This window comes from Rhinatrema bivittatum, chromosome 3 (assembly GCF_901001135.1).
Source record: "Rhinatrema bivittatum chromosome 3, aRhiBiv1.1, whole genome shotgun sequence".
Lineage (NCBI taxonomy): Eukaryota > Metazoa > Chordata > Amphibia > Gymnophiona > Rhinatrematidae > Rhinatrema > Rhinatrema bivittatum.
This window is the reverse complement of record NC_042617.1, coordinates 572,498,569-572,522,338: the sequence shown is the minus strand read 5'-3', so window position 1 is coordinate 572,522,338 and position 23,770 is coordinate 572,498,569. Positions and strand designations below refer to the sequence as shown.

At 43.4% G+C, this 23,770-nt stretch overlaps 1 protein-coding gene across 1 annotated transcript in view; it reads left to right on the top strand.

Annotated features, from left to right (window-relative positions):
* The window catches only part of SYNE1 (spectrin repeat containing nuclear envelope protein 1), a 966,955-nt gene that overhangs the window by 180,805 nt on the left and 762,380 nt on the right, over nt 1–23,770 (top strand). The window contains 7 exon segments of the mRNA XM_029596918.1: nt 842–1,050; nt 1,965–2,073; nt 3,209–3,373; nt 5,928–6,095; nt 12,473–12,649; nt 18,872–19,012; nt 22,277–22,437. Coding sequence (XP_029452778.1) covers nt 842–1,050; nt 1,965–2,073; nt 3,209–3,373; nt 5,928–6,095; nt 12,473–12,649; nt 18,872–19,012; nt 22,277–22,437 — 1,130 coding nt within the window.

Genomic DNA, 23,770 nt, shown 5'->3' with positions numbered 1-23,770 from the left:
CTGTTAACTTTTCCAGATGACAGAGAGGGGAGAAGGATCTGTATTTCATCATCAAAACTTCTTATGATGGTAGCAATGGATTGAGGTAGACATTGAAGAGAATGGGGGAAAGAGAGGAGAGTTAGGACCCAGTATTTAATCACAGCATATGCCCACACACTAATTAATCTTTTTAGAACTTATTGTTAAGATTAAAAGAACATAATATATGCCATACTGGGTCAGACCAAGGGTCCATCAAGCCCAGCATCCTGTTTCCAACAGTGGCCAATCCAAGTCACAAGTACCTAACATTAAATAGATCCCATGCTACTATTGCAAGCAACAAGCAGTGGCTATTCCCTATTGATTAATAGTAGTTTATGGACTTCTCCTTCAGGAACCTATCCAAACCTTTTTTAAACCCAGCTAAACTAACTGCCTTAACTACATCCTCTGGCAATGAATTCTAGAGCTTAATTGTGCATTGAGTGAGAAAGAATTTTCTTCGATTTGTTTTAAATGTGCTACTTGCTAACTTCATGGAATGCCCCCTAATCCATGAATTATCTGAAAGAATAAATAACTGATTCACGTTTACCCATTCAAGTCCTTTCATGATTTTGTAGACCTCTATTATATCCCCTCTCTGCCGTCTCTTCTCCAAGCTAAACAGCCCTAACCTCTTCAGCCTTTCCTCATAGGGGAGCTGTTCCATCCCCTTTATCATTTTGGTTGCCTTTCTCTGTACTTTCTCCAGTGCAGCTATATCCTTTTTGAAATGTGGCGACCAGAATCATTAATGTTGTTTCTTTTCCTTCAGCGTTTGAAATCTGTTTTTGTGTATTGTGTGCCCTTGCAGTCTTTCTTCAGTGAGAAAGGATCCTATCAACTATGTGAAAAAAGGATTCAGCTGATCGAAGAACTGTGCCTGAAGCTTCCAGAAAAAGATCCAACCAGGGCAGCCCTGGACAGCTGCAAAAAAACCCTCAAAGAACTGAAAAAACATGTTGACAGCACTTACTGTAACCTGGCAGAGCACCCAGATAAATGGAAAGAGTACCTTAACAGGTAGCAATCTGTGCACCCCAGGTGTCAGCAGAACAAAGATGTTGCTAGGCCTTATTTCAAAATAGGATTGTTTTGAAAACAGAGCCCCTTTGTGCATCTCATGAAGGCTGATGCAGTTTGCAAGGAACCTCAGTTTTCAATTTCATATTTAACTTGAAATCTGCATTTTAGGTCCTGACAGTGCTGTAAATTGCATAAGGTGAGATAATGTCAATGTGAAAAAGCAAAAATGACTATTGGACTGTAAGGGATTTCTTAGGAGGAAATTTGTTTTAAAGCTAAAGAAAAAAAAACTACTGAGGGCATACATCCCCTCAGTGGTAGAATGCAGAAGTGAAACATGGACATGGTGAAGAGATCATCAAAAGAAAACGTAGGTATTTGAGATGAAGATTAGCTGGAAAGACGCTCTGACAAGAGACTGCATGTGATGATGGAAGATAGAGGACCTCGCCTGCTAGAAGACCTCGCCACAAGGATAATGAGATGTTCTGGTCAGTTAGGGGGTTGATTTTCAAAAGGACTTTCACACGTAAAACCCGGTTTAAATATGTAAATTGCCTTTTGAAAATCAACTGGAGGCCGGTGCGTGTTATAGTAGGAGTGTAACCCGAGTCCATGCTAAGTTAGCTGGATCAGGAGCTCTGCCCCGGAACGACCCATCCTGCCTCTTACGTAGCCAACTGAGGCCTGGATTCATCATTCCTTGCAGAATGATGAATCCTGCGATAATGGGGGGGCGAGGGGGGGGGGGTGTGGACCTGCATGGGCAAAACAGGGAGCAAAGCTGTACATTGAAAGAATTGGCGCACCATAGTCGGCAACCTTTGCATTGAAGATGGCACTTGATGATGATGATGATGATAAAATGGTGATTAACTAATCATATAGTGCGTGCTACCTTTGCTTTTCAGATTTTCTGAATTACGTACCTGGATATCCGCAAAGGAGCATCAGTTGAAACAGATGAAAAATAATGCCAAGGATACTGCCAAATACAGGCAATTTAAAACAGCGACAAAGGTTAGATTTTACGTATATGGCACAGATCGATCACTGAAATTGCAGGGACTGCCGCTACTTGCGTAATTCATTTGACTGACATTCAAGTGTCCGGCACCGTCTGCAAATCACTGTAGTTGTTTTGCTCCAGGATGCCCATTTTATACCGTCACATATAGTAAGTATCCCCTCAGAAATTCATATGTGAAGCCTGCATGTAGCACATATACATTTTGAGTTGGACTTCTGAGCACACATGTCCCTTGAAAACACAGAATCTGTATCATAGCTCAGTTGGCATGAAGCATTGATGAATTCACAGCATAGCAATGTAGCAATGAGGTGGATGCTGGCAGATAAAGATCATTTCTTACACTCTGTTTGCAGAGTGGCCCCTGCCTATGCTGCTCTAAAAGACTTGAAGTTATCCAGCTAAATGAAGATTTGGGCAGGTATTCTGCTAAATTCTAGCTGGCTAATAAATTAGCTGTCTAGAATTTAGATGGCTAAATTAGGGGCATTCCAGGGGCATAATTGTGAGGAACTGAGTTAGTTGGTTAGATTAGGCTGCTAATTCTGCTAAGTCTGGTCCAGTTAAAGATCTATCCTAAAGTTAGCTGGTTAAATTTTAAGATAGCTGGCTATATTCAGTTGTGCGTCTGTACTATTGAATATACCTCTGAAGTTAACCATCTAAGGGCTGGATATGTTTATCCAGCTAAGGGCCTGATTTACTAAGGCATTTTTCCCATTCTGTATTTATGGGAAAAAGGTTTAGTAAATCAAGCCCTAATTTTGCTGTCTGGACAGTGACTGTCCGTATCTTGTGCCTCATGATAGTGACCTAACCCTGTCCTCACTTATATCTGAGCGTGCCCCAAAGCCTCACTGTGGATTCCCTGCTGGTTGAGTGTCCCGCCTCTCCCGTGGAATTTGACATAAGCTGTTCTCTCACTCCATGCAAGTCAGCTTTATTGTCCTCCTATTATGGCTCTGGAGAATGGGCATACGCAATTTTATACTTAACCCAAGACCCCCCCAGACTCACTCCATCTCTTTACCCCACCTCTGCATCCTCCCACTGCTCTTTATATCTGGCCTTCTGTATTACAGAGAGATTTATGTAGTTCTTGTTATCTTGGTAAATCTGGAGCAGGACATCAGACAAGAAATCGGCAGTCAAGAAGGCGACCTCAGCTGGCTGAAATCCAGGTGTAGCACTCTGTCAGAGCTTTCGTCTGAGAAAGAAGTGAGAACGCAAGGTGATAAGCTGTCTGAACTCTCCAGTGACTTCAGAGGATTGGTGGTTCTGCTTACTGAGGTACGGTATGATACATGTTCGAAAAATAACATCACCAAACAGCAGCAACTAGTTTTAAGAAAGAAGGAAGAGCATATTTAGTGATACACAGAAGGGTCAAACAGCTGCACTTTGTGGCGTTGATGTACACTACGGGATTTCAGTATTTTTTTTTTTGTTTGTTTGTTTTTTTAGCAAAGTTGGATTTTAAGATTAGTGAGATCAATATTCAGCACCATTTAGCCAGTTAAGTTCAGACATAACCAGCTAAGTGGCAGCCAACAGGAGATCGCTCTCGGACCCCCGCTGGACCACCATGGACTTTTGGCAGGTCTTGGAGGGTCAGGAGTGTAGGGGGTTGTAGTAAATTAATTTTGGAGGTCTTGGGGGGCGTCAGGAGGGTGGGGGGTTTTGTTAGATTTATACTTTTTTATTAAAGATTTGTCTGCGAGCCCTGGACCCCCGCTGGACCACCAGGGACTTTTGGCAGGTCTTGGGGGGGGGGTCAGGAGGGTGGGGGGTTGTAGTAAATTAATTTGGCAGGTCTTGGGGGGCGTCAGGAGGTTGGGGGGTTTTGTTAGATTTTTACTTTTTTATTAAAGATTTGTCTGCGAGCCCTGGACCCCCGCTGGACCACCAAGGACTTTTGGCAGGTCTTGGGGGGGACAGGAGGGTGGGGGATTGTAGTAAATTAATTTTGGAGGTATTGGGGGCATCAGGAGGTTGGGGGGTTTTGTTAGATTTTTACTTTTTTATTAAAGATTTGTCTGCGAGCCCTGGACCCCCGCTGGACCACCAAGGACTTTTGGCAGGTCTTGGGGGGGGGGTCAGGAGGGTGGGGGGTTGTAGTAAATTAATTTGGCAGGTCTTGGGAGGGGGTCAGGAGAGTAGGGGGTTGTAGTAAATTAATTTGGTAGGTCTTGTATGGCTCTCACGGAATTACATTTTAAAATATGTGGCGTTCATAGCTCTCTCAACCAAAAAGGTTGCCGACCCCTGGTCTAGGGCATGTATTTGGTTGTCCTGTAGTTATCTGGATAAAACTATCTGGCTACCTAAAAGATAGCTGAGTATGTTCAGTGTTGCAGCCATGCTGCAGAATATTTGGCCTGGTTAGCTATCTTGCTCAGCTGTAAAGCAGCTGAATATTGGCCTCACTATTGATGGAAACTACTCATTTCTTCCAAATGTCATTGATGGTACTTTAACATGTTGATTATATTATCATTTTCCTATTGCTAGTCTCTGGCTTTTAATTGTACTCAAAATGTGAAGGTGCCTTGTAGTTTGATGAGTTTCCTATGGGATCAAACTTTGGATGTATTACGAATTAAGTGCCATAAATCTGAAATGCATACCGGGTCTTTGCACAAAATGTAATAGAGGAGAATAAATGAGAAGACCGGTTGTTGTTTCAAGAGCAACAGTGCAATTGAGTACAGGCTTGCTGACACCTCCATTATTTAAATTATTGTTATTATTTACTGGCGTGTGGAGAACTTGTTCTACCTGTCCCTTGAATTGATACTATGATCATTCTGATCGTACAGTTTGCTCCTTATAACATGAAGTCATGAAATAAACCCCAGTCTCATTCATCACATCACTTATATGCCACAATATCTGTCTAGTAACAGAAGTGTCCTTCCAATAAGTTACCACTTTTTTCTTAGTAAATATGGGGTGGATTTAGTAAATATGAGGTGGATTTTAAAACGCTCGCATTCTGCTCCCACCCAGTCCGCTCCAATAAAGGAGCAGACTGGGTGGGAACTTTCCTACCCTTAACCCTATCCTTCCTCCCTCTTCCCCTGTCCTCCCCGACCCCTAAACTAACCCTACCTAGTCCCAATTTTTTTATTTTTATACTTACAGCTCCCCCAGAGAAGAAGAAGTAAACTCTGCGCACCGGCCAGCTGCCAGTGTGCACTTCCCTAGGACAAATTCTAATGGCGCTGTCCAGGCCCGCCCTGCCCCACTCCTCCCCACCCAGACCCCGCCCCCTGGCCCTCCCCTTTTCAGTCGCCCAGCACTTCTGTGCGTACCAGGGGGTTACATGTGTGGCCGGATCTTTTCGAAAATGCGCTCGGCGCGTGCAGGGCCCAGTCATGAGCATAACCCCCGGTTTTACCATGTGCAAGGCTTTTAAAATTCAGCCGATAATGTATTACCAAAAAGGTCTAGTACAAATGCACTTTAGGAAAAGGAATGGGTATTTTGTGTCTGGCAAAATGTTGATTTTGTACTGCTGTGGCCTAATATACAAAAGAATAATAGAATAGCCCTTCGCTATTTTCTTTAGTGTTATGTAGCTCTGTACTTTGGCTATTCATAGCATAAGCAGCTAACTCAGGGGTGGCCAACTCTGGTCCTTAAGAGCTAGAAACAGGCCTGGTTTTAAGGATATCCACTATGAATATGCATAAGATAGTTTTGCATGCAGTGCCTCCATTGTATGCAGATCTATGTCGTATTTATTCATTGTGGATATCCTGAAAACCAGGCCTATTTGGGCTCTCGAAGACCGGAGATGGCCACCCTTGATTGAAGCATTTTTATTTGCTTTGAATTGCAGACCGAGAAGCTACTCAGCACTGTTGGAGATTGTGTGCAGTACAAAGAGGAAGCAAAACATGCTGTGGAGGACTTGATCAGCAGCTCCAAAGATGTCCAAGCTGAGGCTGAAAAGATTCTGAATACAGAAAGCTTATTAGAAGCACAGCAGCTGCTTCTGCATCACCAGGTAGGACTATTTTAATATGTACTTCCTCTGCCTTCACTCAGGCCGGTCCAGTTACACATGGGTTCTGCACGCCTACCAGCAGATGGAGGCAGAGAGTAACAGGCTCCCTAATGTTACTCCTTAAATGCAACTGTGCTGCCAGAATTCTCTGTCTCCAGCAGATGGTGGACTTGTTTCCAGTGTTTTCTGTGGCTTCGGCCTAGCTACATGCACTTAGAGATTGGGTTCCTGAGGTGACAGCTGAGCAGACCCCAGAGGTGATGATTTCTATCCTTTCCTTTGGTTGAGTAGGCAGTTTTCTTTTGCTGAAAATCTTCCAGGAGGGTAAGGACCGAATATAAGCGCCCTTCTTGTATTTCTGCCCTTCCTTCATCCTTGCCTCCCCCCTCCCCTTCTTCCTCCCTTCTTCTTTGTGGCCCCTTGTTTATCTCGGGACAGAGGGCACAGGAGATATTGAGGACTTTGCCATTTTTGTGCTGTTTGTTCTATGGAAACAATAAATTAAAAAATACCCTCCAAAACAAAACAAAAGGGTCCTCGAGATTGTGCAACATGATTATGCCCTAGAGTTCAAGCGTCCAGTTTCAGATCCTTTTATGGTTTCTCCCTGTTGGTCTGCTGAGAAAAAAGCCATGGCGTTAATCACTCTTCAGCGATAGACATAACTTTCAAACTGGCGCGCGTGTGCGCATTTGCGCTCATACATTGGCTCATGCCCAGGGACTCGGCCATTTTATAACATACGCCTACAATTCCCCCAGTTACCCCAGGTACTTTAAACCCCTCAGAAATGGCTTGATCCTTTTCATTTTTAACTTACACTTTAATCTATAGAGGAAGTAAAGTTAGGTAGGGCACCTTGGGATGTGCCAGGGCATGTACGTGTTTACGTGCACATCTCTGGTTAATGCCCATGCTACGCTCAGACCGCACCCAAGTCCTGCCCCTTTTAAAAATCTTTGGAGATGTGTGCGCTGCGGGAGACACGCGCATATCTGGGCAGCTTTTAAAATCTGCTCTGTGCACGCGAATCCGACTTATTTGCACATTGTGCAACATGATTTAAAAGTCACCCCTTATTACGTTAAAGGCAGAGGTTCTGGTGCTGGAAGACCAAAAGGGTCTAGAGTGCTACTCAATTTACTTTGTGAGTCCAAAAAAGGAAGGTTCCTTTCACCCTATTCTGGATCTGAAGCAGGTAAACAATTTTTTAAAGGTTATTCACTTCAGAATGGAAATCTTGCGGTCTGTGGTTATGGCAGTACAGAAAGGTGAGTTTCTCAAACCCTTTGGATTTGCTGGAAGCATACATACACATTCCAAGCCGAGAAAAGCATCAAGAGTATCTTCACTTTGCAGTATTGGGTCACCATTTTCAGTTTCAGGCATTGCCTTTTCGGTAGGCAACAGTTCCACTGATGTTCTCCAAGGTAATGATAGTGGTGGTAGCAGGCTTATGAAAGGAAGGATTCCTGATCCATCCATTCCTGGACAATTGGTTGATCTACGCAAAGTCTGAGGAGATTCAGGTGGCTTCCTGGAAGGGGATACAGTTGTTACAGGACCTGGGTTGGGTTTTCAACCAGGCCAAGAGCAATCTGTAGCCATCTCAGAACTTTGTGAACCTGGGTGCTCAATTCAGTATTTCCATCGGAGGGGTTTATCTCCCGGAACAGTGGATACAGGTCAGGTCAGAAGGTTGTGGATAGTTTGGGTTCTGTCGATATGGCATTACCTTCAGCCCTGCAATCCATGGTGGCAACATTGGACTTGGTTCCCTGGGCGAGGGCACACATGCACCCTTTACAGAGAATCTTGCTTGCTTGAGCAGAATCCCTAGAGTCAAGATTTCTCAATGAGGTTACCTTTTTTGCTGGAAGTCGCACAGAGCCTTCAGTGGTGACTGGATCGTGAGCATTTGATAAGGGGGATGGAATTTGATACCTCCTGTTTGGACGGTAGTGACCATAGACATGAACCTCTCAGGTTGGGGAACTCACTGTCAGGAGCTCACAACACAAGGCCGGTGTCCAGTGTGGAGGCAAAGTGGCCCATCAACCACTTTGTCTGGCATTCCTTTAATTCAAGCTCCATTTATTTGGAAGAGCAGTGAGAGTGATGACAGACAACATCATGGTAGTAGTGTACATAAACTATCAAGGAGGAATCTGAAGCCAGCAGGTCTCTTTGGAGATGGATATGCTTCTTTCTTGGGCAAAAAAGCATCTTCTGGTCTTGTCAGTGTCTCACATAGCAGGAGAAGTCAATGTGCAAGCTGATTATCTCAGTTGTCACATATTGGACCCAGGAGAGAGGTGTCTGTCTGGAGCTTTCGACCTGACTATCAACAGGTGGGGTTGGCCATTCATGGCTTCGATGGCAACTGGAAAGAATGCGAAGATTTGCCAGTTCTTCACTTACAGAAAAGATCCAAAGTCCTCGAATTGTTGCCCTAATACAGGAATGGCTGACAGCAGAAACCTTGTAGGGGTTTCCAACTAGGCCCATAATAGGCAGGATGGTTCAAAGGATTACCGGACATCTGGGTCTGTTCCTCCTGGTGGCTCCAAATTGGCCCCAGTGACTATGGTATGTGCAGCTATTGCACCTGTTGTGCGACAGTCCTCTTTGCTTCCTGCCTTTCGGGAATTTGCTTTGCCAGGATCCAGTTTCTCACAAGGATCTGGCTCGATTCTGTCTTACTGTTTGACCCTTGAAAGGGCACATCTGGTGAAAAAGTTATTCTTTGGCCATAGTCTCTACTCTTTTGAAGGCCAGGAAGTTTTCTATTTCCTTGGCTTATGTGCGTGTGTGGCAAGTATTTGAGGATTGGTGTTCCAGACATGGTTGGGTGCCTGGCTGCGCCTCAATTTCCCAGGTTTTTGATTTTCTGCAGGAGAGCCTTAGTAAGGGTTTAGCTCTCAATACTATGAAGATGCAATTGGTGGCACTTGCTTATTATCAAGGACGGATTCAAGGCCAACTCCTATCCTCTCACCCAGATGTGTCTTGTTTTTTATGAGGTGGTAGACACATTCGACCACCACTTAGATCCCATTTCTCTTTGGATTCTGAATTTAATTCTGTCTTTTTTGGCAGGTTCTCTCTAAAGTGTTTCTTTGTGCTTGCTCGCATTGAAGACTGTGTTTCTGATTGCAGTTTGTTTGGCACCCAGGCTATCAGAGTTGCAGGCTCTTTCTTGCACCATTTTCTAACAATTACTCAGGATACGGTAGAGTTTTGCATGGTATCCTCCTTTCATCTGAAGGTAGTTTCCAATTTTGAGATGAATCAGTCTGTGTCCTTACTGCCATTGAATAAGCAGGGGCATGTAGAAGAGTATGCGCTTCTGCATCCTCTGAATGTGTGGTGGTATCTTCTGAGGTATCTTAAGGTTACTGATGAATTTTGAAGATTGGATCATATTTTTGTGTGGTACAGTGGTTCAACAGATTCTAGGACTATGATGGCATGCTGGATTGAAGTGATCACAATAGCGTATGTAGAGGCTGAGGTGCCCTTACTGGAGCAGGTTGGCTCATTCCATAAGAATGAGCAAGCTCCAGCTAGTGTTGCTTTCAGCGATTTGTAGGGGGTAACCTGGTCATAACCTGCATACCTTTTCCAGACACTATTGTATGGATGTCCGAGTTAAGGAAGAAACCGTCTTTGCTTCAGTGGTTTTCTGTCGGGCTCGAGCAGCTTCCCATCCACATATGGAGTAGCTTTAGTACATCCTATGTCCTGACTGAACATAGAGGAGGGTGAATTTACTACTTTCCTGGTAATTTCCTTTCCTCTAGAGCATTCAGACCAGTCCATGTTCCCTCCCAATGCTGCTAGGTTTCTTACCAGGATCAGTCTGGGAACCTAATTTGGCAGGGCTCGACAGAGGAGAGAGTTGGTGGAATTACGATCAATTTGTTGACTTTGAGTGAGTATGGCTTTTCACCTTTTTATCCTGTTCTTGCTATTGTCTGTCTTTCCTCTGGGCTCTTTGATTTCTTGATCTTTTGGGAGTTTTAACAAAAGGGAGATAATATATGTATTTATATATGGAGTTTCCAGTTATTTTTTGTTTTAAAGTTGTCCACCGCTAGCTTTTGCAGATAATACTGGCAGGCTGATTTCAGAAGCAATGCATATAAGAAGTGACATCAACGAGCTTGCTGTTCTCTGTCTCCATCTAGTGGTAGGTGTGCATAACCCATGTGTAATAATTTGGCTTGCCTGCTCTAGAGGAAAGAAAATTATCAGGTAAGTAGTAATTTCACCATGTTGCATGAATACGGTTAACGGGAGTCTGTTACACTTTAAAGTTTGAAAGTAAAAAAAAAAAAATTCCATGTATTCAAACTTGGAAGTATTTTCTGGTTTTTGAGAGTAAATAGTAGGATCTGCTTTAGTCCAAAAGAGGCTGGTTCTGATTGAGATGGAAGAGCATAGGAACAAGAAGCAATGGCTGGACCCTCCCCACCCCAGCAAATAAAGATAACAATAATATCTGGGGGGGGGGGGGGGGGGGGGAGGAGCCACGAGGTCTTTTTGGAATTATACTGGACCAAAAATAAAACCCTTTATGTTCTTAATAGAAACTTTATTTTACAATTCAAACCTTGTACAGATATTTTTTCGCAAATGCATTACTTTTGTTCAGAAATCGTTGTTACCATCTTGGTACAGCCTAAGAAATTCCATGTGTGGTTTACATCTTGCCTTTTTAAAAACAAGTATTGTGATCTGGTGCATTAGAATAAAGGGGAGCAGATGTTTTTTCAGCCATTTCTGTTCAACATGCAGAAGGTGTTTCTTCCATCAGTTTAAGATCTCGTATCGTTTTCATACTTTCATGTTTCAAAACACCTTACCCTTTGTATTCTGAGGATTTCCTTCTCTTGTACATGATGCACATTTTTAAACTAAACACACACTGAACCCTTTAGCTAGAGAGGTTTACCAAGTGACTTAAGCAGCTTTTGCCTCTGCAGCTGGTGCAGCGAGATGTGTGGGAAAGATGGAGAGAACAATTGCTTGCAGAACCAGTCCTATCCTGCAGCATTAATGTGGTGCATAGTCCGAAGCTACATCTATGGGTCTTTGATAGTGAGGCCAAATTAGTTTCGTCTTTATCACGAATGCATACTTCCACATGCTTAGAACTCTGAAAAAAAGTTCTTTAAATTTCCATGCCACCTATTGAAACTTTGTTAAAAGAAAATTGTCTTCTTGGTAGAGTATCTCAAAAGTACCCGAAAGAGGCAGCAGTGCCTACCCTGCAGGAATTATAGATCTTATTGCTAGAGACTTATTTTTGAAATTCTTGAAACTTTCTGTGGTCGCAATCACCAAATTCTTGTTGAATATGATGTCACAAATCATACTTTGTACATTCTGTGAACCATTCCAGAACCAGTGTGCATGATGTCATTTGTGACTGTCTTCCAAAGAAGTTTGATTCTGGGGGAGATGGAGGTATAGCAGGGAAGCAATTTGCAAAAATTGGTATATTTGCTTTAAAAGTAGCATTTTCTGTCGGCATAGGCATGTGCACTTCTGAAATATGGGTGAGCGCTATGTAGAAAGGGCATATTGAGTGTATTCTGCCCTGAGAGAGCCTGAACTTGTTAGATCTTGAAAGCTAAACAGGATCAGTCCTGCATGGGGGAGCACGAGTGAAGGTGAGGTGCTGCGGACTGAACAAGGTCACAGCATACCACTACAGTATCCTGTCAAGAATATAATGGGTAGGGATGTACAATCGTTTTTCCCGAATTAGGCAATGTCAACGAAATTGTCTAATTTGGAATGGTTTGGGAGAACTGAAAAACGATTGAATTTTTTCTGAAATTTCGGAAAAAATTCATTTTTGAGTTAGTGCGCGCTAACTGGAGTTAGTGCACACTAACTCCCGTTAGTGCACGCTAACTCCTGATAGTGCACACTAACTCTCGATACTGTGCACTAACCAGAAAATCGGGCCCTCCCCCCCAAAAAAACCCCAAACTATGGGAAAAATGAAATTCCTGCGGGGGGGGGGGACCCCCGAAACGAAGCCCGATATGAAATTTTTACCTGAAGCACATCTCTAATAATGGGCACCTTGACAGGACTGTGATTGCCTAAGTCTTAAATAGGCAAGCTACTTATTATTCCTACCGCCAAATGCAGTCAGTGGAACTTCTTTTTACTTGTTCTGAATAACCATTGGTTGTTGCTCATGTTTCTGTTTTCTCCTCAATAGCTAAAGTCATTAATAACTAATGAATAATTAATATAGGACATGCATTTTTTACCTGCTGAAGTGTTCTGTTCTGTCTACATATCTGTTGTTCATATATTTCACTGTATATTATGCTGTTTTCAATAACCATTTCTAGCAAAAGACAAAGAGACTCCGTGCAAAGAAACAAGATGTACAGCAGCAGATAGTTCAAGCTCAGCAACTGCAAACGGAAGGTGGTTTGACTGGCACTGTCCAGGAAGACTTGCAGAAGTTAGAAGGGGCATTAGAAAACATGCAGCAGACATTAGAGAAGCAGGAAGAACACCTCCAGGTGAGCTGAGAAATGAGAACACATGAGAAATCCCTAGAAATCCCTAGAGACTTCTCTTTGCCATTGGTTTTGCTTTCTACTTGAGTTGCACCATCAATGATCTGTGTTTTAGGAAGTCGGGTAGTGAGTGCTCAACTTGTCCTGGCTTTCATTTGGATTTTGGAAGGGCTAGTCTTTTTATCTTAAGTAAAGTCAGTTATGAAATGACGTCAACAAATGTTAGATCAGCTTGTGCTCTGTCTTCCCCACTCACACCAGCGGGTGAAGATGGACTCCCGGTTCAGGTTTGTGTTAGTTTGGAGTATGTTATGTCCAGCTGTTGCTTTTATGTAGATGCAGCATGCTATGTCAAGCATACAGAGCCCTTTTATGCAGTGCTGTTTGTCTTCGTTATCATTGCCAAGTCTCCGTTCTGTGACAAATTTTAGTAGTGCATAGTGTGACAATATCACATGAGTAGCCGCACTCACCAACAAAGAAATTGTTCTACACAGCGGGGTCAATATTCAAAGCCATTTAGAAGGAGAACTCACAAGATATCCATCTAAATGGCTTGGTTTGGATATTTCCCTTGATTATTCAGCTAAGAGTTAGCCGATTAAGAAAGGGGAGTGTTGGAGGCGTTCTGAGGAAGGGCAGAGTTAGGCAAATAACTTATCCAGTTAACTCCGATATTAAGAGTTATTAATAAGATTTTGGCATAACTGTAGACGAGCCCAAGAGCAGGTCCAAAGTTATCCGGGAACATATATTAAAAAAAAGGCTATAGCTGGTTAAGTGGAGTCGTAAGAATATAAAAGAAAGATCTTAAGCATTCTAGCCCTAAAGTCCCCCATTCAAGGTCTAATGCTCAGCTGTGCTGGGCCGATCTTGCAGACCCCCCCCAAAAAAAAAATTCCTTCCTTTTGATTTGAAATTTCACATGCTGCTGCTGGTCCCAGTCTCCCCCTTCCATGTCCCATCAATGTATATTTTCCAGAGGCCCACTCCCTCCCTCACCCAAACCTAAACCCCCCCCGGTACCTTATTTTCCTTTACTTTTTAACCCAGATTGCGGTAGTCGCCTACAATGACTCGGGCCCATAGCTTCTGAAGCTGCTTAGCTGCTACGCTGGAAGCATAGACATCTAGCGAGCCACTATGTGAGCTACCCCAGAAGCCTACACTTCCACTGTAGCAGCTAAACAACATCAGAAGCCACGGGGCCAGGTCACTACCGCGATGAGGGCTGAAAAATAAAAGAAAATAAGGTAGTGGGAGAATGAGAGGGTGTACGTGTAGGGGGGAAGTTGGAAGGTGGGGGGCCCCTGGAAAATATACATTTTTGGATTATTTAATGGGACATGGGAAGGGGGAGAATGGGACCGGCAGTGGCATGTGGAATTTAATATGAAAAGGAAGGGGTTTTTTGGAGGGGGGCTACAGGATCAGCCCCGCACAGCTGAGCGTTGGACCTCGAGTGGGGGACTTTAGGACTAGTATGCCTACTGTAGAATAGTGCACTGCATATATCCTGCACATATGTAGTTATAGCACTATGAAGCACTGATTACTGAACTTGCCATAGAATTATCCAGCACAGATGACATCATTCCTGGAAGGATGGAACTAAGTTTGTTATTCTAACTGATAAGGAGAGGCCTGTGGCCTATAGTAAGAGCAAGCTAAAATACACATGTTAACATATATATCGATTGGCTATTAAAGGTAAAGGGTGTGGATTATGCAGATGACTGATAATAGCAGACCCCAGACCCTTTATAAGCTGATGCACATGTTAAGATCTCTGAGCAGATTTTAAACAGACCTTGTACACCTTTGCTTGTACTAAATTCTTTCTGTATTTTTCTGCTCCTAGAGGAATTATCCGCCTTCCTCTATATAATTACCTGTATTAATAAACCCCTTTCTTTATTACCGTCTGAAGCTGGTATTTATTCTGTAATTAGACACAGGGTTCGCCCCTCTTTTAACACTACAATCTTCCTTCTAAAGTCTTAGGACTCCACTTTATTTTTATTTTTTTTAATATAGGCAGCTAATTATAGTCAGATAACTTTATAATCGGTGATATTCAAAATCCGGCTGGTTAGGTTGAGGGTGAACCAAAAACATCTCTTCTCAGCCTCCTTAAACACCTGGATGCTCTTAAAATGTTGGTGGCAATATCCATCTACTCTCTCTTCCAGGATGTATGAGAGAGGATGTGTGTATCCTACACTCTGTACTTGCAGTTGGTAAAAATGAGGACCCAAGAGTATCGTGTTCAGGAAGCTAAGGAATGTAACAGGCCCCAGTTATCACATCAGTATGTGATTGTCGAATCCTGTCTGACAAGGTGTAAGGAACTGCGTATGCATGAGCCCCTCTTGCCGTGACGCAGCCTCGTAGATAGAGTTCTGAGACCTATGCCAACGGCGGGTGAGCGAGTCTTGACACGGGCCAGACTATGACAGAGTCCAAAAGTCTATACAAACACCAAGCTTGCGGCTGAAGCCAGGCAAGGACAAAGCTGAGGACTGCAGTGGAACCACAGGCAAAGACTGAAGCAAAGTTGAAGGCTGAGAAGACAGAACCAAGCTGGAGCTGAAAACAGGAACCAGTCTGAAGCTAAAGGCAGGAACCAAGCTGGAGAACTTGAGCAAGACAGAAGACTGGAACCAGGATGTGTAGGAACCAGGAAATCTTCTTACTGAGGCAACAAATCCAAGTACAGGCAGGATAAGTAGTCTTGACATCATCATGAGGGCAGATTTCCGCCTCTCCTGCCAGCATGCTTCAAATCGTGCACACTGATGCTCACACACGCCGTAAGCATCTCTTCCCCAGGTCCTAATATCACATGCATCAGAGCATCCAATGCTGGCTCCCTGCTGCATGGTGAACCTCTGCCACTGAGGAGTCTGGGAAGGGTCAAGAAATTGAGAACCCATTTCAGTGTATCTATAGGAATAAGCATTACCAGAATGCTATACTCCAATCATGCTTAATTTTTCACCTGATCTAAGTGACGAAATTATTGGAAGGGCCCAGGAATTCATTGACTTTCTCCCTCAAGAGAATCAGGCAGAGCTTTATAACCTGATAGAAATAGGTGAGGAGTATGAAAAGCATCTAGTCTGTACAGCCTATAGTTTTGAATTGGCTTCAAGAACCTCTGCCATGACCAGTGATCCAGTGATGTATTCAGACTCTCATGTCTGTCTTTGTAAGGATATGCTGACACACTTGTGTTGTCTAAGTTCTTTGTGAGGACTGGCCGACAGACTTGCATTGTAGTGCTGGAAATGTCTTTGGAGATAAGGTCAAGAAAGTGGTGGAGCTCATGAAAGATCATCCATCTATGCTTCAAAACCTATCCATTGTTTCCTCTAAATCCTTTACTTCTTAGAGGTCTTACATTGGATCGCCTAGGAAGTATTTTAAAAAAACAAAAAGTTCCCAAAATGTACTCCTTGGTAACATGGTGTATAGCCTTAGTATCATGACCAAAGAATCTGTAATTTATTTATTTATTTATTTATTTATTTTGAGTTTTTCTATACCGGCATTCGCGATGGGAATTGCATCATGCCGGTTTACAATTAACAAGGTGTGATAAAGGAATATAATAATAACAACATTAACAGGTGCTGGTGCGAGCCATCCATTGCTCCTACCATGTGACAGGGGCTGACCAATGGCACCGATAGCCCCTGTCACATGGTAAGGGCAAAGGGCCATCGGAGCCATTTTGATTAGTGGCAGCCGACGGCCCGAGAGAGGGAGATCACTCCAGGGACCCCGCTGGACCACCAGGGACTTTCAATAAGTCTTGGGGGGGGGGGATCGGGAGGGTGCGGGGTTGCAATTAATTAAATTTGAAGGGTTGGGGTGGGTTTGGGATTTTTTTTTTTAATGTACCTTTTCTCCCCCCCAAAAACAATAAGAAAACCATACAAAATTATGTGGGTTTTCTTATCGTTTTGTCGCCCCCCCCCCCCCCGAAACGCGATGAAATTGTCGCAAACGAATGCACATCCCTACTCAGCACCCTGACGTACTCATTTGGGAAGTCCCTTCCAAATTGCAGTCCAGAACAGTCAAATTTGTCCTATTGCAGGAAAGAGGGTAGAGATTTTACTCCAAATATATCCTAGTTCTCAAAAAGACAGGAGGATTCCATCTCATCCTAGACCTAAGGGTCATGAACAATTTCCTGTAGAGGGAATGTTCAATAAAAAGGTAATTTTAATCAGAGTGACACGTGTAAATGTAACATATTATCATAGCAACTTTCAAAAGCCATTTAATCATGTAAAGTGCATTTACACGTGAATATCCTATTGACAATCCAATGGCATATTTTGTAGCAATTTTCAAAAGCCCACTTACATGTAAATGCTTTTGAAAATCAGGTCTTTCTAACTCCCAGACTCGCTATATTCTCTGGGTCTAAAGGAGGCATACACTTATGCAGCAATGCATCCCAGTCACAGGAAGTTTCTCAGATTTCTAGTTGGGGAAAAAACACTTCCAATACTGTGTTCTGCCTTATGACCTAATCTTCGCATCGTGGGTGTTAACCAAATGCCTTGCAGTTGTTGTTGTGGCATTTCCATGCACACTGCAGGTTCATTTGTTTTCCTGCATGGACGATTGGCTGGTCAAGAGTGCATCTCCGTCAAGAATGGGCAGATCAACGCAAAACATCATCCGCGTGCTGTTTCATCATCAGCTATCCCAAATCCAGGCCGAACCTCTTTTTGGCCAAGGTGATATGGTTTCCACCTCTTACGGATTTATACTTAAGCAAAGTATTCGAATTGGGAACATCCTCAGTTCTGATTATGCAGAACCAGGGAGCGTTGCTCAACTCCAGTATCCAGTCTTTGCTCCTCACATCCTGGACGTTGAGGGGGGATGTAATAAGATCTCTGTTTTTTTAAGGTGACTAAAGGTTTTCTGGAAAGGAGTCCACTGAGAAGTGTTTAAAATGAAGGAAGTTTGCCATCTAGTATGAGGGCATGATCCTACATCCTGTCTCTTGTTCCACACAAAAATTGCTTGAATAACTTTTACATTTTTTTTAGAATCATTTCTGTTAGCATTCAGCTCTGTGCAGTTTGTGCTGATCACGCTCATGTAGAGGGAAACCCCATTTCTGGAAAGCCTCGTTTACAGATTCATTGGGGACTTGACTCAATTAAAACCTCCCATCACACCTGACGTAATGTTGTGGGACATCAATATTGTACGTCCCCAGCTGATGAAAGACCACTTTTAGCTTCAAGACGTTTATAAACTCAAGTGCATGACCTGGAAGATCACATTTTTGATGGCAGTCACTTCAACCTGCAGATTTATTGAACTCCAGGCCCTCTGCATGCATCTGAAATTCACCTAAGGTGGTGTTGGACTGTCCTCTTAATCAATCGTCCTGCCAACATTTTTTGTCTAGGCTGTGTCACTTAGTTAGGGTGTGACTCAATGAACTTTATTGTCTTCAGAGAAAACAAAGTTGCTTACCTGTAACAAGTGTTCTCTGAAGGAAGCCAGTCAGACACAACCTCCTTTCTCTTTGGCATTGTCCTCTTCCCAGTGAAAGCTTAGAAATTAAAACTACGGGGCTCAGTGGGGCTATAGCAGCACAGGAAGGCTTTTGCCTTTCCAGAGAGCTCTAGAAGATTCTATCCAGTCGCCACAGTCACATAACCTAGCCGGGTGACTGGTGAGCTGTCCCTTAAGAGTGCACACGTTACAGGTAAGCAGCTTCACGTTACTTGCATGATACCATCTCAGTAGTTACCTCCTGTTAGTGATAATGGAGGTTTCACAGTAATTCATTGTGGGGTAGATATTCAAAAGCCATTAGACAGATATCTTAAAAGTTATCCATTTAAATGCCTGATAACTCTTTATCCAGCTAGAATTTAGCGGGATATGTCGGGGGCGTTCCTGTGGTGGTCTATAGGTGTTCCAGGGAGGAGCAGAATTAGCTGATTTTTTTAATTAGCCAGTGAACCTAACCGGCCAACTCTGGCCGCTCTGCTGGCAGGTCTAAAGTTAGCCAGGTATATTAAGCTGTCCCGCTGAGTCTCCCTTGTATCTGGCTAACTTATCTGGCCACTCAACGTATCAGTATGGACCCCCTAAGTGTATAAATTACAAAATTGTCTAAATTACATTGGTGGGTGTGGGACATTTTATAATGCATAGTCTGACTTTTCTCCTTCTGCCCAGGTCACAGTGAACAAATGGGAACAGTTTGAAGCAGATAAAGAAACCATTGTAAAATACCTTAAGCAAGCAGGGTCCTACCTTGAACACAGCCTTAATTTTAGCAGCTTAGAGAGCCTCACATCAGAACTGGACCATACAAAGGTACAGTACACTTCCCCTGGCTTATGGGGCATTTAAAATATGCTCCTAGTACACTGCCTGCACGGGGTGTATTTCAGTGCTGACACCCCTGTACTGCCCATGAACCTTAAATGTACTACCTGTTCTGCACCTTCCTCTGTTGATCTTATTGTGTTGTCTCTTTTTATGTTCAATATGTTTCATTTTCTTTAGGTTTAGATTTTCACAGGTATGAAAAGAGCACAGCTTTTGTGTGCATGCCTCTTTGAGGCTGTTCTTCCATGCCATGTTTGCACTGTGGATGTGCCACGATAGGGGTCTGTATTCAAAAGATTAGGCACCCAGGTCTATAGAAATGAAAAGTTCCACTTGCTGCTGAGCATCCATAGGTAGGCACCTGCTTTTTCTAGATGTCTAAAAAGAGCCCAGACAAGGAAAGTTAGTCGATTTTTATTTATTTAAACAAAAAAAAAGTTAGGCGCTCCATGCTGACTTCCAGCTCTAGATGCTTACAATAGAGATGTGCTTCGTTTATCATGAATTAGGGATGTTAGTAAGTCTTGGGGAGGGATCGGGATGGTGGGGGGGTTGTATTTAATGTATTATAGTAAATTTTAATGCTTGGGGTGGGTTTTTTTGAGCTTTGTTTTCCTGCATCGTTTTTTGGGCCAGTTTGGTTTTTCCCCGTTTTTAGTTTTTATTCGTTTTTCCAAAAAACTAACCGAGGAAAAACAAACTTTACCCCGAAGTGTCCAACTCAAAAAATGACCCAGTGGAAAAAAACGAAGCTCATCTCTAGCTTACAATGCATACCCAGCATAGCTCTCTGCTTCAACGGCAGGGGGGATGAAGAAAAGAGGATTTATATTCAAACAACAACCAACAAGGACTGAATGGCACAGGCTGGGTGAACAAATAAGTGTGGGAGTAGCTTGCTTATTGCAGCAGTTATTACCCCTAACCAATTAAGCTAGATACTTCACTTAGATGCAGCTCCAGCACTGCTCTGTACATCAGTGGCAGGGGTGGAAGGTAACTAGAACTAAAAAGTTACTAATAAAGGCCAAGAGTATCAGATAAGTATGAGAAAAAAATAAGTGTGAAAGCTTGCTGGGCAGACTGGATGGGCCGTTTGGTCTTCTTCTGCTGTCATTTCTATATATGTTTCTATGAAATAGCAGGCTTAAATTTAAGCCCTCAGTTTTAGGTTTCACAAATGTTTGGCCTAAAATTTAGGAACATTAAGTATGGCTGAAATTTTTTCAAACTTTTATGCACCTAAAACTGAGGCATCTAGATTGGGCACGCAGCCCCCTTTGAAGAATGGCCTTGTAGTGATAGCATAAATGACTTCTAGAATAGCAGGAGTGACTTCAGCCATTCAGACAGTTAGAGGCCTATGCACTAAAGTCTCATGTGTATGCTAAGGCTGTGTAGTGTGCATTCAGAGTAAAGAGCTATGAGCTAAGATCCTAGAGTGCACGCTAAAGCAATCCTTCAGGGTATTAGCGAGTGCACGCTAAAACTAGCATTTACCCTTATATAGGTGAAGGAATGTCATACGCCAAACAGGCTTTAGCAGACATGCAGGAAAAAGTGTGGCAATTGTGCTCTCCTCCACATTTTTTAGCGCATGCTTACTAAAGCTTAAAAGTTTGCACCTGCCTCAGAAAAGATGTCCACTTCTTAGCATGTATGCTGTTTCAAGAGCTCAGCTAATAGGATGCACTGGGGGTTATGAATGGAGGAGATGGTGCTGTTAGGGTAGGTGATGTGGGAGGTGTGGATAAGGGGGCAGAGAAGAGGAGGAGGAGGAGAGGAAGAGAGCAAGAGAGAGAGAAGGCCAGAGAGGAGAGCACCAACCCACAGATGAGCAGTTTGACAAAAGTTCCACATTTATTTAAACAAGATATATTTTGAAACCAAAGGTCACCGATGGCACCTGCTTTTGAAATTTTGTACACTGCACAGTGTATAAGTCACAGTGTTGTCACTTCTCAGGTAAAGGCCCATCTCTCAAGTTCTAACTTGAATGCCATGACTGTGTTAAAATGTTGCCTTGCATGTGTTCTGTGTCTTCCATGGTTTCGGATGGTAGAAACAGTCTACAAGACAGGTATTGCAGTAGAGAAAAGAATGCAGCAGTTGATCCGTAAGTCCCTATCAAAATGCATTGGGTGGGAACTAGGAAGGATGTTCACAAGGCAGTCTCTTCCCATCCGTTTGGATGCCCCCTCCTACCTTTTCTTCTCGGGTCTGTGGCTGTCTAAGATGGTTGCTCCTTTGTGATGTGGGTGGAATGGACCCTTTGAAAGGCATGAGAGTAGCTTTGGCGGATGGGCGCACAGTGGTAGTGTTGATCACCTGAAGTTGATTAGCTGTCATATGGCAATGCCCATTGTTGTTATTCCTGTTGTTAGTCCGTCTCACGACCCACTGCAGGTATTCTGAAGAGTCAGCATGAACAGCTGTCATCTTGCTGTTCCTACCACAACATCACAGGGTGCTTATAGAGGGGGAATGGCCAGACAGCGATGCCCTTCTACTTCAGGGCTGAAAGAGTTCACTCTCTGGCATCACTGGATGTCAGTCCTACTTCTCCTTGGCAGACTTCTTAGGCGTAGGCGTTTGGTCTGCTCTTTCTTCTGCTGAAAGTCTCTTTGCTTCTTTTACCTCTCCTCTTCATGCTATTTAGTGCACTGCTATCAGCCTATAGAAGCTATAGCTTTATGGGCTGGTCTGCATACTAATAGTGTTCATGCACTATTGAGGCTACTGCATGATAGGAGACATTTTAGCGTGCATGTTACAATTTTATAGCACATGCTTGTAAAACATTTTATGGTGGGAGTTTTGGTCCTTAGGCTGCTTAGGCTTGGATTCACCAAGCTTTTTTTCCGATGGATAAAGAATTGTAGAAAAGTCTTAGTGGACTGGGGCCTTATTTTTCCTCAGCAATGAAGTAAAATTCAGAAAAGAGATATTTTAACGATTGCAGTGAAATATTTAAAAAAAAAAAAAAATCAAGTATTTAGTTGAACTCTTGCTTTTACTATTGACACACACTAAAGGTTAAAAAAAAAAAGGTGGGATACGTTACGCAGAGACCATCTAGTGCTTGCACGCTTTCTCTGTATTTCCTTTTCAGACTAGATTATGGAAGGATTTTGCGTTCTGGAGAAATATTCTTCTTTTCTGTAAGCCGCCTTCTCACTTGTCTGCTGTTCTCACGCATCTGGTGCCTTGAATGGTGGTTTTCTAACTCCCGCGATATCCCTTTCACAGGAACTTTCGGAGCAGAGCATCGCCACTACACTGCAGGCTGAGAACCTCCTACAGAAATCCTCAGACATACAACTGGGACCTAAGAACAAGGAGTCCCTCCGACAGCAGGCAAAGGCGATTCAGGAACAAGTCAAGAAAGTAGAAGGAACCCTTGTGGAAGAGTATGTGCCTGACCCGTCCTAGTATTCCCGCTCCGTCGTGCCCGTTTGCCATGTTCTCTCTCTGACCTGTTAGTGCAAAGCTTTGACGGGAGGGTCAGCATTTCTGTTTGTGGTGTGAAGTTGTGAGAAGTCATGAGATATAACGCTGTGGAACCAAGAGATGTCGGTTTGCCTTCATGTTCGGCAATGTTGCGCGTACGACACAGAGCACTGGGAAGCTGCAGATTCCCATGGTCCGTCTGTGATGAGCCTTAAGGTCTTTCCATGCAGCTTCCTAGCAATAGTGCACAGAATCTGCTGTGACCTTTTCTGAGGTTCACACTGTCCGCAGCAGGGCATTATTCTGGGGAAGAAGACAGTAATAAGGATATTAGCAGCAGACTCCCTTCCTCTGTCTTAGGCTTCACATTAGTCTAGTTTCTCTTATCTAATTTTTAATAATTTATTAGCAGGTAATTTATTTAGGAGCTTTTGTAGTCGTGTTCCACATTAAGATCAGGAGAGGCATCACCTTGCCATTATTCAGACGTTTAAATGTTAAGAGCTCTTTCAGTGGCTCCAGGCTGCGGTTCCAGCTGCCAGCCAATTGCTCACCTCCTTCTGTGTCTTAAATAATAGATGAAAGGGGTAGAATCTTAAACTTTATTATAGATAAATATAAAATGACTGCAGGTTACTGAGGGACAGGCTGACCCTGTTAATCCCTAATCTCTTTTTTTTTTGAATGAGAAGATGAGAACCTAAATGCCCTGCTGAGTCAGACCATGGTCCATCGAGCCCAGCATCCTGTCTCTGACAGTGGCCAGTCCAGCTAAAAAATGCTGTGATCTGTACAAGTATATTGTCAGGTATCACATACACATAGACTACATAAACCAACCAGGCACCTTAATGCAGTGGTCCCCAACCCTGTCCTGGGGGCCCACCAGCCAGTCGGGTTTTCAGGATATCCACAATGAATATGCATGAGAGAAAATTTGCATGCACTGCCTCCATAACATGCACATTTTCTCTCATGCATATTCATTGCGGATATCCTGAAAACCCGACTGGCTGGTGGGCCCCCAGGACAGGGTTGGGGACCACTGCCTTAATGGATGGTATCGATGTTCTGACCTATGCAAATGCTTTCTAAAACCTCAGAGGTTCATATTCAGTAAGCAGGTGAGTGGACAAGTTATCTGGAAACAAGCTAACTGGTAATGTTGGGAGTGCCTAAGGGATTCCTTGCTCCTGGCAGAGGTTTTTCAGGTTTGGGGAGGGCTATGCCTGGGGTGGGAGGGGAGCCTTTAAAAAGGCAGGGAAGGAAGAGACTGGGGCCGATCTGGTAGGC